This window comes from Leptidea sinapis, chromosome 4 (assembly GCF_905404315.1).
Source record: "Leptidea sinapis chromosome 4, ilLepSina1.1, whole genome shotgun sequence".
In the NCBI taxonomy this organism is placed as follows: Eukaryota; Metazoa; Arthropoda; class Insecta; order Lepidoptera; family Pieridae; genus Leptidea; species Leptidea sinapis.
In genome coordinates this window covers 11124431-11139099 of record NC_066268.1, presented here as the reverse complement: position 1 = coordinate 11139099, position 14669 = coordinate 11124431, and the positions used below count along the sequence as shown (strand labels likewise).

Here is a 14669-nt window from a genome sequence, read left to right as displayed (position 1 = left end):
TCAGGTCCCGTCGAGATCTATCGATATTGAAATAAAAAAAAATGTAAGTGTTATACTACGTTTATAGAAAAAAATATATTTTGGTAAAAACAAAATAAAAATAATGTTTTGTGGGTGTATACTAATTATCCAATAGCTAAAGTAGAACATATAGGTCGTACGCAAGCTGTATATCTGCAGAATCATGCAATATCATCCTGGAAACAACACGCAAAGAAACCCACTCCAGAGTTTGGTGGTCCGAGGCAGAAGGTTCCTGAATAACCGCACAGTGTACCGCAACTCGCAAGAGACATTCAGATGGTGGATATGATAACCAAGTGTGTGGCGGTGCATGAAAAGATGTAATGAAAATTCAACAGCATGAATCAGGTCAAAGAGCTTTTTAAAACATTCTCCGTGATAAATGTGGAAGTCCCATCTGCAACGTCAAATCGCTAAGCCATTCTGATAGTACTGGATCGCCAAAAATTCGAGTAACTCTGCATTTCTTCGACGACCTTCTGCAATACCTAAAGCAAATAGGCGAAAGCAAGGGAGAAGGCACGGCATGTGTAAAACATAAACATAACATTATTTCTATTTTAATAGATTTTCTTAGCGAATTTTTTGTCAGGAAAGAAGCGAATCCTTAAATAGAGTTAAGCCGAACGTCCATCGCCGGCTAAACTAAATGAAAACTAAACTCAGTGAACTAAGCTAAGCTAAACTAGAACTACGTTGTCCGTCCACCAATAAATAAGCTAAAACTACGTTAGTGATGGTCAGTTTGTGCTAGAACGTTGAGTTAACCGAACGTGATATGGAAGACGACACGAGCAATGACGAGACTTTAGAGGAGGATCGTCATAGAAGAAGATTGATTATTGCTTATTTTATGAAGAAAAAACGGGAAACATAGATACTGGATAAGTCAACACATTCAGTCCTGGAAAACAAGCAGCGAATTTAACACATTGTTGAATGAACTAGACGACGAAAATTTTAAATGTACTATCGTGTATCTAGACAACAGTTTGATAAGTTACTTACAATGATTGCCAAGGATATTGCTAAGAATGACAATAATTTTCGAAAAGCTATATCGCCAGAAGAAAGATTGGCTATTTGTTTGAGGTAAGTGTATCAACATTAAAATTAAACAGATTCAGTTACTTCGGTATATTTATTGAAAATTAGGTTGTGAGCGGAGTGTCTTCGTTGTTTTGAGTATCTTGGAAGTATGGATTATCTTGGGAGACTGGAGTGTCTTGGGAGCGTGGAATAGATTGAGCAGAAGATGTTGAATATCCATATGAGAACTGACTTCCGTATAAGTAATTCTCATGCTTATCTTCCGCTTCAGACATAATGGTGAAGATTTTCCTTTTAATGTCCCTTTGTAACCACTCTCGGAACTTTATGGCTGTTTCGCTCATACTGTCGAAAAACAGTTTTAATGGATGTCTTCTTGTTTCCCTTTCAGCTGTCTCTTTCTCTTTTATTTCACGGCGACGCTTTTCATAATACGTTTACGTTACCACTTCGTGGGCGGTTTTTCATATAAGGCAATAAAAATTCAAGTAGACTGGCATATTTCTCAGTGTTTGTTGGTGATGCAGCTTGGCCACTTGTTGAGCTTTTAATTCTTTTTATTGATTCTCGATGCCCATCACGTAATTTCTTCCATTCGTTTTTTGCCGTTTTAACTAAAACAGATATAAAAAAGGTTAGAACTTACTTTCTTAATTTAACTTTTAATCATGTTAACTGTAATTTATAGTGCAATAAAGTATGTACATATATGCATTCATTAAAAAGTGTTGCCTTTTTGCCAGGTTTTTGGCAACAGACTCCTACAAAACAATTGGATACAATTATAGAGTAGGTGACAGATCAGTTTCTAGGATTATAGAAAACGTCTGCCAAGCAGTTTGGAATCATTTACAACCAATTTACATGTGTTTGCCGACTGAAAGAGAATGGAAAGAAATTGCTGAAAATTTTATGCTGAAATGGCAATTCCCCAACAGTATTGGAGCAGTCGACGGCAAGCATATATCCATAAAAAGCCCACCTCATTCAGGTTCTCAGTATTTTAATTATAAACATTTCCATTCTGTAGTATTACTCGCAGTTGTTGATGCAAACAAGAAGTTTATTATAATAGATATTGGTTCCATGGGCAGATTTAGTGATGGTAGTATTTTTTCTGACAGTGCATTTGGACGAAGGTTACAAAATAACGAATTAAATTTGCCTAGTGATCAGCCTTTACTAGAAGGTGGTACTGCAATACCTTACGTATTTATAGGTTACCAGGCATTTCCCTTACAAAAACATTTTATGAGACCATACCCACAAAGCGCATGTCGTAACAGTAGAGAAAAAAGGAACTTTAATTATCGTCTCAGCAGAGCGCGAAATGTGGTAGAAAATGCTTTTGGTATTTTGTCAATGCGATTTCGGATATTTCGTCGGCCATTGGAGTGTAAAGTAGAATCAGTTGATATAATAACAAAAGCTGTTTGCGTGCTACACAATTATCTTTCAACTAATCAAACAATAACAGCTTTTGACGAAGCAAGTGCTGAACACGGATCTGTTTTACGATCAGTAGGAAACCTACATGACAATGTACGAGCAACAAGAGAAGCATTCCATGTAAGAGAATCCTTTTGTAATTATTTCAACAATAACAATATAAATTAAACTTACTGTCTGATATCTTCGGGTTTTTCATTTCATCCAATATCCTCTTCCATAAACTGTCTTTTTTGATTGTGTCACGGTAGTCTTTATCCTCTGGATTATACAACACAGGATACTGCTTGACATATTCAATAAACACCTCCATGCTGCTAAATACGTGTATTACCATCCGCGCACGAACGCTGACTACAAACAAACACGTTCGATTGGAGTGAACAACACTATCGACAGGCGTCAGAGGGGTAAGGCAAGGGGGTGAGAAGCGCTTAGTTTAGCTCAGTTATTTACGAATCGGCTGCATAACTAAGTTAGTTCCACTTCGCTGTGGCATTTCCACGCATAGTTTGCAGTGGACGCACATGTATGAAAAACTGGCTCAATTATGCGAACTAAGCTAAACTAACTTAGTTTAGCCGGCGGTGGACGTTCGGCTTTAAAATTGTCAGAGACTTGCGAAGCATTACCTGTCAAACGATCGAGATAGGGCACCATATTCCGTAATATGGAGGGTACTTGAAGAAGTGTCCAGCTTATGCTGTAAATAACAGTTCAAAAAGCGTCCACAATGCCGCTGGTTATAATAACTAATGTGAACGAATTGAAGTACGAGTATGCAGAGTAAAAAAAATATTAGTCGACTAAAGAAGTAAATACAGGACTAATCGTCGTGGAAATCTTTTGGGGGAGGCCGTTGTCCAGCAGTGGACGTCTTCTGGCTGATGATGATGTTGTACAAAATAATTTTCTAAATATAACCTTAGAATTATTATTATAGGGAAACGTGCACCTAGAGTACCTAAATAATGTACTCTGTGCTCGTTTGAGTAATAGTGTTCGTTCTGTCAGTCTGTGGTAGTAACTAGAATCTATATCGGTTAACCTGCGACTTTTCAAGTTTTGACATTAAACTTTTGAGTGTCGGCTTCCGATTAGAAGCAAGAAATCTAATTACATTTATTGAAAATAGTAAACCAAACTATTAAGTTTTAAAGAACTAACTATATTTAATGTAAAAAGTAAGAGATTTACAGAAGTTCACAACTTTCAACCATGCTTTTAAAGCTTTCAGACACCACGCAAAGAATGTGAGTATATTATTATTTATTATTCTTTTGAAATACTTAATATATTTTAATAAAATATAATATTACTCTTTAACAGCTTAGTCACAAACAGCTTTTTCCAAAGGGCATTTGGAAAAACAGATAACAATGATTATTAATAATAACCTGTTTGTATACAGTTACAGCTTTGCTGCATTGTAATTTGGATTTATTTTAGTGTTTTCTCAGAAGATGATGATGTCTGTAGCGAGGAGGTATATGCATCTGATGTAGTTGTAACTACAAATCCTGGGAATCACAACCATGGTAGTTCTAGAGTGAAACTGACTAATCTTGTTGACTACAATTGGGAAGTGAAGTTTTATCCTGGCAGATTAATTGATGTTCACTGTAGTGGAAAATATTTGGCTTATATTTTAAAAGGTAAAATTATTATTATTTAAATTAACATTTCACTTAATGAAATAATTTATGTTCATTCCATTTGACACAGGATAGATGCCAATGTTGCATTACATTACAGCATATGAATATGCCAAATACAATTTTATTCCTTGATTATAAGTATATAAGGCATGCATGCTTGGGAATAAATTTTCATGATTTTAATCCACTTATTAGCTAAAATAAATCTGGAGGACACAACATAGAGCAAATTATAGTTTATTATTCATTTTTAAATATATATTCTCTAACTACATTTTCTTTTTCACTCATTGATACCTTATAAATGGTGAATACTCATATAGCATAGCATTTCCATAGATAATAAATTACAGTGTAATTCACATATCAGTTACTTAGCAAATAGATTGAGTTCCGCAGTTTTTGCTGTTAAAAAGATCAGACAGTTGACTGATGTGAATACAGCTTATTTGGTCTATTTTGTGTACTTCCACATCCTTGTCATACAGTTTGTTACTGTGGGGAAATGCTGTAGATGTTCATAGTAGTTTTGTACTACAAAAGAAGGCTGTAAGCCAATTTATAATATGTAGGACAAGTAAAAAAAGAAGGACTTCGCACTGTGATATTAGCAAGTGAAGCAACATTACGCTAGTGTGTGTGCGGTTGCTAGTTACACAATTTTTTCTCCCTTAAATAATCATATCTGGCCACAAATACTTTTATAGTATTGTTTTTATAGTTTTTCACAATGTACGATGGCATTTTTGAAATATTTTATTGAGACACAACTGATCTGTCACAGTGACAATTCTCATAATGGCCGCCTATCAGCCTGTTGTAGTGTAAGTGTGTGTGTGGGGCTATGTATTTACATGTTAATCGGCTTGTTTTGGTGCTACACTGTTATGTAAGTGACACAGAGTCCTTATTTTCTTACTAGTCCATTGTTACATAATACATTAGCTAGAGTTAAGGGCTCCTTCTTCGACAGACTAGGAGTTAGATAAAGATAGCCTTTATTTCTAGATATTAGTTATGTAGAAACATGTTTATTTTTTTTATTTCCTATATTTTTTAACAATATCTCTAGCTTGTCCACTGACATAGGCCTCCTCTAGGACTTTCCAGTGCTCTCTCTCACCCGCTTCTCTAATCCAAACTGCTCCAGCAACCTTCTTTATGTCATCTTCCCACCTTAGTATCTGTCTGCCTCTCTTTCTTTTAGCATCTCTCCGGTACCAATGGGTGAGTTTCTGTGACCACTTGCACTAGGACTTACTGCACACAAATTCAAGAAATATATTAAAGCTTTTTTGACATAGAAGGCATAGTATATTATATAAAGAATAATCATGCTTCATATCTGGTTATGCTTAGGCCACCAGCTAAAGTTATTGTATAATATTCTATGAAGTAGGCTAAGTTGTTATATGATTTAAAAGATGGAGTGGAAGTTTCTTATCAGTTCTTCTGTCCATGTATTACTTAACTTTTGCTTTGTAAAAATATAGGTATTAGGAGTGTGTGTAGTTAGTAAGACCTTTTAACACAATAGTGTTTTAATGTCCAACAGGATCACATTTATTTATTTGTTATTAATTATGTCTACTATTTACATCAAATATTAATTGTGTTATTTAACCTTAATAACCAGCTTATAAGTGAAATACATAACAATTTTGTGCAACTTATGCTAAAATACATGTCCAATCTACATTTTAGTTACTAGCAAACAGGAGATCTGATGTTAACAGTTAATGGATAGTGTGAGAAATCTTTAGTGTGAATTATCAGCTGATAATATCGGATCTGTTTGTCATAAGTTGTAAAATTCTTGCTTAAAATGCTATTTGCGATTTGATCTATAAAAATTAGAATCTCTACACATGTAAAACCATGTTTTACCTACTATATATAGTTTTCACAGTGCTCACCCCCTAAATACTTAAGGAATTACTTATTATTTAATTATAAGGAATGGAAAGAGAAATGTCTCACAAAGAACTCGATACAAGCTAGTGATGTTCATAAGAAATAAAGCTTGTTAAAATGAGTTTGTAAATTATCTGTTAGTTATTTTATGGAAAGATAGATTTTTTTTAACCATATAAGTAATAACACATATACAAAAAATATAATATAAAAATAAACTTATGTTAGAGACAAACAAGTACAGAACAAATAGACTGAAGTATTTCTACTATACATGATTCAAAAAATGGTCCAAACTTAGCATCTTTGCTGGTTTGAAAAGCAATGTGACAAGCATTGCTTTTCCATTTCGTTGGGGCAATTTTTTATGGAATAAGAGGACAAACAAGCGTATGGGTCACCTGGTGTTAAGTGATCACCCCCGCCCACATTCTCTTGCAACACCAGAGGAATCACAAGAGTGTTGCCGGCCTTTAAGGAAGGTGTGAGCGATTTTTATGGAGGTGCCCATGTCGTATCGTCCCGGAAACACCGCACAAGGAAGCTCATTCCGCAGCTTTGTAGTACGTGGAAGAAAGCTCCTTGAAAACCGCACTGTGGAGGACCGCCACACATCTAGATGGTGGGGATGATATCCTAACTTGTGGCATGTCGTGCGAAGGTGGAATTCAGCGGCAGGAATCAGGTTAAACAGCTCTTCGGAACACTCCTCGTGATAAATGCGGTAGAAGACACACAATGAAGCGACATCTCTACACAACGCCAAGTGATCCAGCCGTTTACAGAGCACTGGGTCCCCGATTGGTGATGTTATGATAAATATTTAGAGGTTATATAGTAACTTTTCCTACATTGCACATTGCAATGCTATATGATAGGTATATTATAATTCTTAAATAGGTATATTATAATCTAACCCCCTTATTCATAATAGTCTGCTAACATAAAACATTGCTAATTCTCACTCTGTCTTCTTTTATTGACCTAAGTCAGAATGAGAAAAACACTCCTTAGCGGCTGTTTTAAGTTAGCGGACCATTATGAATAAGGGGGTATATTATAGCTACTTTAGTTATGTGCAACATTATAATGTGTATTACAACTTGTCATTTTACTAAGAGAATTCATGTATATTTTATTCAACACATAATAATTTTGTCAATGCTCTTGTGATCCCTCTGGTTCTTCTAGAGATTACCACTTTGGTGATCACTTACCATCAAATGACACATATTTGTGTAGCTTTTTTGTCCTCTTCCATGAAAAAACTAATTATTATATCTAATATATCCCATAAAGTAGTATTTGAGAGAGTGGGAGGCTCCTTTGCACAGATTTCTGGCTAGATTGTACATACCAGAATAGCGCCTATTTCTGCCGTGAAGTAGTAATGTGTAAGCATTATTGTGTTTCAGTCTGAAGGGTGCCATAGCTGGTGAAATTACTGGGCATTTGAGACTTATCATCTTATGTGTCAAGGTGACAAGCGCAATAATTGTAGGATTGCCCAGAAATTTTGGGTTTCTCAAAAATACTGAGAGGCACTACATTGTAATGGGCAGGGTGTATCACCATCAAATTAATGTTCTGCTTGTTTCTTCCCTTACTTACTGTCATAAAAGTAAAAGTTAGTTCTTTTGGTGTCTCTTTTTGTCATCGGTCCTCTATATAATTTGTTTGTCTGCTATTTTGCCTGAAATTGCAAATTTATTTTGTAATGCAATATGCATTGCAGTTTTTGCATTTTCTACTTGTGGTGATTTGTTTCCATTTTTTTTTGTAGCTTGAGGTATTTGGTCTTGTTGCCATATCTTTGACATTCAATTCAAGAGTTATTTCATGAGCATTTATGTGGTATTTTCCACTACTGTGTTTTGCTATGTGTTTATGAAAATACTTGTATTAAAATATTGTTGCTTCGTATATGGATTAGTGGGATTTTATATTTTGGATCTTCATTCATTTATGTCCAACAAGAATGGGACGAAATAAAAGATCACTTGAGGGTGCTGCTGCTATTCGCGCGATTTATAACCTAGGTCCTAAAGAATCATTAAGAGAAAAATTTAAAGAAATAAACATTTTGACTGTTGCTTCTCAATACATTTAGATAATGTTCTGTATTGAGGAATTTTCTAGAAACTGTGACATTCATAATGTTAACATGAGGAACATAAACTTGTTATGCCTACTACTCGGTTGGGTCGAGTTAGTAGTAAGTCTTTTGTTGGGCGATGTATATGCTTCTACAATATGATCCCAAGAAAATGTATAAAACAAATGTGTTACGAAATTTAAAAGAATTGTTAAAAAACGTTTGTGTGGGAAAGGTTATTATAGCATAAACGGTTCCCTATTACTCGGTTGGATCGAGTTAGTAAGTCTTTTGTTGGGCGATGTATATGCTTCTACAATATGATCCCAGAAAATGTACAAAACAAATGCGTTACGAAATTTAAAAGAATTGTTAAAAAACGTTTGTGTGGGAAAGGTTATTATAGCATAATCGATTTTCTTAATGACATCACGGACTGGGAATAAAGCGAACACCCTCAGGCTCTTTAATTGTAAATGTTTATTGTACGATATCACATTGTAATCCATATTTTATATTTAAAAAAAAGCCCGCTGAGTTTCTTGCGCCCATTATTGTCTGAGGCAGTCTCTTTTGAATGGGTGGTAGTTTTTGACGTTCAATAAGTCATTTTAATTCCTATTTTGAATAAAAATATTTGAATTTGCTCAGATTTTTTCTTCTAATACAAAGAAATGGTCCTCACATGAAGCTAAGTTGATCTACATTAAATAAAATTTTATCTAATTGCTCATTTTTATGGATAACTCGCTCTTTGATAAAACACTTAAAAATAACTATACCAAAATAGTTTTTTTTTTACAAAAAAAGAGCAAATGGCTATTCCAGTTTTTCTGTATGTTATCCCCATACAACCTCAGAGTTAAACAAGACACACCAAGATTTGCGATTGATACACTCGGATGGTTGGCTCAGTTGGGCGGAACGAGAGAAGCACGGGTTCCTGCAATGTCCAAAGATTTTGGCACAAATTAAATTTGTATATTTCCCCATACTGTCCCAGTTAAAAGACATCCTGTATAATGCATGTCATGTCACGAGTACGTAAAAGCTATGATTGTGTAGCAAAAAAAATGTGTCATTAAAGGAAACAAGGAAGTGTAAGGTCGCAATGTGTTTGTGTGTGGTTATATATAAATAATAAGTAGTTTTGTATTTTAGCACCCTCATCATCAGATGGTATGGTGAGGGTCGTGTATATGGAGCCTGGTGTGAACGAGCGGATCCTCATCAAGGGCATGAAGGGAGAGGTATGGTTAAATTACTAGTCTTAGAAATATTACAGGATAACTAAAGCAATATGGAATAATTAACGAGTTTCTTGTCATTTCTCATTAAGGCTGAGGTCTGGATTGGACTTAGATTTGCACAGACTTTACTTAAACTTAAAGCTTAGCTGAGTGTGATAAAACCCGAACTTAACTATCTTAGCATTCTAATCTATTCTTTCTAGTGGCTTCTGTGGAAGGGGTACCACAACTCGCCAATGTCACGTTTCAGTAGACCAACAACCTTCGAGTGTGTCATTTGATCGGTGTAAACGAATTTACAAGTGATTATAGTATTGACCGGTGCCCAGAATCAAAACAGATTTATTTTCTTATTATACCTGAAACAAATATACATGCTGTTAGATTATAATGGACAAACACTGATAATATTACTTATATAAAAAAATTATTGTGTTATAACTTAATATTATTTTGTTTAATATATTTACATAAAGTATTTACAAAAGGAGTGGAAACGAAGGTTAGGAGGCATTAAATGGAGGTGGGGCGGGGGATTTCAGGAGGTATAAAGTTGTACAAGGAAGACTTCCTTAAAGGGCAATTAAAGAACAAATTGTCTACATTTCCCTCATCAAGTCCACAGTCACATAGAGAATGGTCTCTAATTCTTAGTTTGGCTAGGAATACTGGAGTGCAAGAGTGCTGTCTTAGCATAATCTGAGCATAATTTCAGCTGTCAAATGACTATAAAATCGAAATCAAAGAATATACTAAACTTGAACTCAACTAAGTTTTAACGTGAGTTAAGTCTCTCTCTATAGATCTCAGCCTCAAAGTTAAATTTTTCGTATTGTTGAAATTGATATGTTATTTTTAATGACCTTTCAACCAATGTTATTTGTTTGCAGGTCCAGGACTTAGCATTTGCCTTTATTAAAAATCAAGTGTTGCTGGCTAGCATTGATGAACTTGGCAACATATTTGTACACGAGATTGAATTTGTTGACGGAAAATTAAGGTACTTGTCGTATTTTGTTAGGAACAATTGATCATTATGTTAACTTCATTGGAACCATTACTAGGGGCCATTAAATTATGCCACATGTTAAGGCGGAGGGAGGGTCGACAAAGTGTGACATTGTGTGACAAAGAGCGGGGAGAGGTCACAAATTGTGTGAAACAGTGGCGGATTTACCAGCAGGCTGAGTAGGCTGAAGCCTAGGTCGGCTAATTTTAAGGAGCGGCAAATTTAGTTCATAATTTTTTTATTTCGATTTACAAATTGAAAAAAAAAATATATAGACACAAAATATGATTTTTTGAAAATTGGAGAGAAATTAAAATATTTGACAAAAATCGAAATATAGTCCTATAAACAATGCTAAATAATAAATATCTCTAAATAAACAATTGCTAAACGCTTTATTAATTAAAATAACAATTTCTCGTTAAATCCGATATGAGTATCTATGACAACGAGAAATGTGTTAACCCTGAAATAATATCGAATCGCTATTGCGTTATTCTAAAAATTAATGATCTAACACGGTACCATAGTTCTCAATGATACTAACCATACGGGAAAAGTTGATGTAACGAGGATGATGGTGCACAAATTATAAAGTTGGAAATTTATTGACAGAAAATTGATTGATGATTTTGTGGACTAAGATATCAAAATTTTGAGGCGGCAAAAATTGAATAGCCTGCGGGCGGCAAATCTGTGAATCCTCCACTGGTGTGAAACTATTTTTTCTCAACAAATTAAAATTTTATATCTTAGTATGGGTGCTTACATAAAGAAACAGGTTTCCGGTACAGACAAATCTGTACGAGTCTACGTGTTGACTCGTATAAAGGAACAGGTGAATCTGTCCTTAGGGACAACCATGGCCTCCAGCTCGTCGGACGAAGATTTTTTACTTCTTAGAAAGTACTTACGTCAAATATAGTAAGAGAAGAACAGTTAGTGTATCTGATATTAACAGAAAAAGAACTAAACATTGAAAATATTATCATTTATTCTTTATATCATATTACATTGTTTATCAAACACCAAGGCTATCAAAACTTCGCTTTCTTTATGTAAGCACCCTATTACAACACTAAATTGTAACAAAGCCAATATTTTCAAAATTCTTGCGTGGAAAACAGTTTATATGCTTACAATCCTCGTTATTCACTACTAATCTGAATAAATGGACCTACACAAAAAAGTACAAGCTATAAGAATAACTTTTCTGAGAGAAGTACCAAAAAAATGCGTCACGCCATGCCAAAAAACTTGTTTAACTTCAAAGAAAAGTGGTAGTTCAAAAAGGCTCGGCAGTGTTAACTATAACCAACAGCAAGCATTAGCAAAAAACACTAAGGATATGTGTAACAGGATTAAGTAGTGTTCATAGCTCGAAATGCTATAGGTACTTTCACCACAAAACTTGTCTAAAAACACCATGTTTGCGTGTTTTCTGCTTACTCTTCGCCTTAACGGGCCGCCTTTGATATTTTTTTATGCCAATACGGGACGCGACGAGCACATTACAATGCAGTGCCGCTCATGATTCTTGAAAAACCCAAAAACTGAGCGGCACTACAATTGCGATCGTCACATTGAGACGTAAGATGTTAAGTCTCATTCGCCAAGTAATTTAACTAGCTATGACGCCCTTCAGACAGAAACATAGTAATGCTTACATATTACTGCTTCACGGCAGAAATAGGCGCCGCTGTGGTACCTACCCATAAACTAGTCGGCATCCTGTGCAAAGGATGTCCCACTGGTAAATAAATGCCGCCTTGCCGTGATTTCTTTGATTCTATTTGACGATAAAAAAATCATAGGATTTGTGTGACATAATGTATAGATGGCCTCCTATATCAAACTCTGAATTGATTTACTGAACAGTTAGTAGATCAACGGCCGTTTTCAATAACGTATCTCTGGTTACGGATATGTTTCTATCACCGTGTAATGACAAGATCTTATCTATCCATGGTTATGTCCAATATAGTTATATTATTAGTTAGTCAATGCTATCTGTCGATAGGTAATTGAAATGTAAGTAACGGTCGTTCCCAATATACTATATACAGATAGAGATAAATCACTACCTTCTACTGTCAGTAATTAGCTATCAATAATCTGAAGCTGTCCCAATATACCCGATAAGTCATTCTTATCGCCTTATATTGAGACGCGTGAATTGCAATTTCCATACAAACTTCTATCGCTAGTAAGCTATACGTCGTCCCATTGACAGACAGCGTGTACGGATAAGGTGAGTTACCGTAAGTTTATTGGGACCGAAAACGATTTTATCTCAAGTAAGAGATAATATAACTTTATATTGGGAACGGCCGTAAGTGTAAAAGGATAGATTTGTCTACCTCTAGCAAGTTATACTAAGGATAAGATTAGGAGAGATATTGAAAATGACTGTTAGTGTAGACAGTTTAACTGGATTGTTATTTGTCTGTAGGTATTCACTTGTAGTCGAGATTCACGACAACACTGGCATGGGTGGATCAGCTCATTTAGTAGCTTGGTGTCCTTATATACCTGATGATGAAGATGATGCATCCGATGATGATGTTGCCAAGATGCTCCTAACAACTCACTCTAATGTTGGTATGTTGCTGTTTTAATTTATTAACTGCATGTTATTTTTTTTTTGAGTACAAACGAGTGTACAGGTAACCTGGTGCTAAATGATCACCGCATTCTCTTTGAACACCATAGGCATTACAGGAGCATTGGCACCCTTGAGAAGGAACCAGGTATTGCCATCGCGCCGCGCCCGAAACACAACCATCTATGTGTGCGTGAATAGCCCGTGTTTTGTGTGAGTAATGCGTATGATGGGGTGCGCGCACGCCACAAATCCCGTTTCATTTATCAACTTATTCCGTACTCGCTCATAATTAGTTTTTGAGCCTGGCTATTGATGCACGAATTTGTAACGTTGCTATACTTTGACTCTGCTCGCACTCGGCTTGTGAATCGGATTTTGAGTAATTGTTTTCACTGCCTACTGAATAATTTATGTAATAATCAATAAATTTTAAATCTTTAATATCTTCGAAAGTTATCATTTAAGTTAAATGCTGTAAAAGGCCATGTTGATCTATATTAAATGCACAATGTATGCTTAATTTTATAAGGATTAATGCTGTATTGCTTAAATACGCTTCGTAAATAAGCCATTATTTCTCGTAAATAGTAAAGGATAAAAAACGGTTATTGTGGGTTATCCCTGAGACATAAGTATACCTACCATCTGTCAAAAAAAATGTGTTAATTTACATCACATTAGAAAACTCTAAAATGATCAGTGTTTCTCTACTATCATCATTATCATTCAACCGGAAGACCGGGATTATTACTTCCCCCAAAGATCGTCATGACGATTGGTCTAGCGATGCCCTCATCCAACCTGTTCCGGACCATCTTGTGGGGGTCTACCAACACTACATCGTCTATCTATTAAAAACCGCATCAATATCCTTTACGGTGTTTTAAAGATCTATGCATACATAGGGATTGCCAGCGAGAACGACTTAGTCGTGATGATGATACATTCAATCACGAATGTAAAATATATATAAATACTAGCTGACCCAGCAAACGTTGTATTGCCGATATTAAAATCGCGATACAAAAAGTACCTAACTGTTGATCGTAGATGGGTGAAAATTTGAAGTTGTATGTATTTTTTAATGCTGACTCATAATCAAACAAATTAAAAAAAAAATGTCACAAAAAAAACAATGGTGTCGTGGGACACCAGGTAGGAACGAAGTTCCTTCGGCTAATGTAGAATCGACACAAATTGCAAAAAAAAACGTGCTCAATTAGGTATTATACACTACTCGCTTGTGTATGCGACTGTCGCGCCTGCGCACGTCTCATTTAACGGTTTTATTCCACGCACTTTTTTCCACGGATTTTTTCTTACGGTTTTACTATCACATTTTTTTCAGTTCGGTCGCGCAGCAAAATCCCTATCCCCTCCAAGCCTGCCGTAAGGAACTTCGTTCCAAAAAAAATATGCGTGGACCACCCTTAATATTTAGGGGGATGAAAAATCCGATTCTCAGACCTACCCAATTGTGCACTCAAAATTTCATGAGAATCGGTCAAGCCGTTTCGAAGGAGTTTAACTACAAACACCGCGACATGAGAACTTTATATATTAGATTGAAAAAGTGTATAATGAAAAGAATGTAATTAGGTCGGCTAAAATTTTA

The 14669-nt window shown here is 35.3% G+C and overlaps 1 protein-coding gene across 1 annotated transcript in view; it reads left to right on the top strand.

The window, feature by feature from the left end:
- The first annotated feature begins 3614 nt into the window (after positions 1-3614).
- Positions 3615-14669, top strand: part of LOC126980074 (enhancer of mRNA-decapping protein 4-like) — a 60824-nt gene continuing 49769 nt past the window's right edge. Inside the window, exons 1-5 of the mRNA XM_050829691.1 lie at positions 3615-3776; positions 3973-4178; positions 9352-9440; positions 10331-10440; positions 12902-13050. Coding sequence (XP_050685648.1) covers positions 3742-3776; positions 3973-4178; positions 9352-9440; positions 10331-10440; positions 12902-13050 — 589 coding nt within the window. The 5' untranslated portion in view covers positions 3615-3741. The remainder of the gene's footprint in view (positions 3777-3972; positions 4179-9351; positions 9441-10330; positions 10441-12901; positions 13051-14669) is intronic.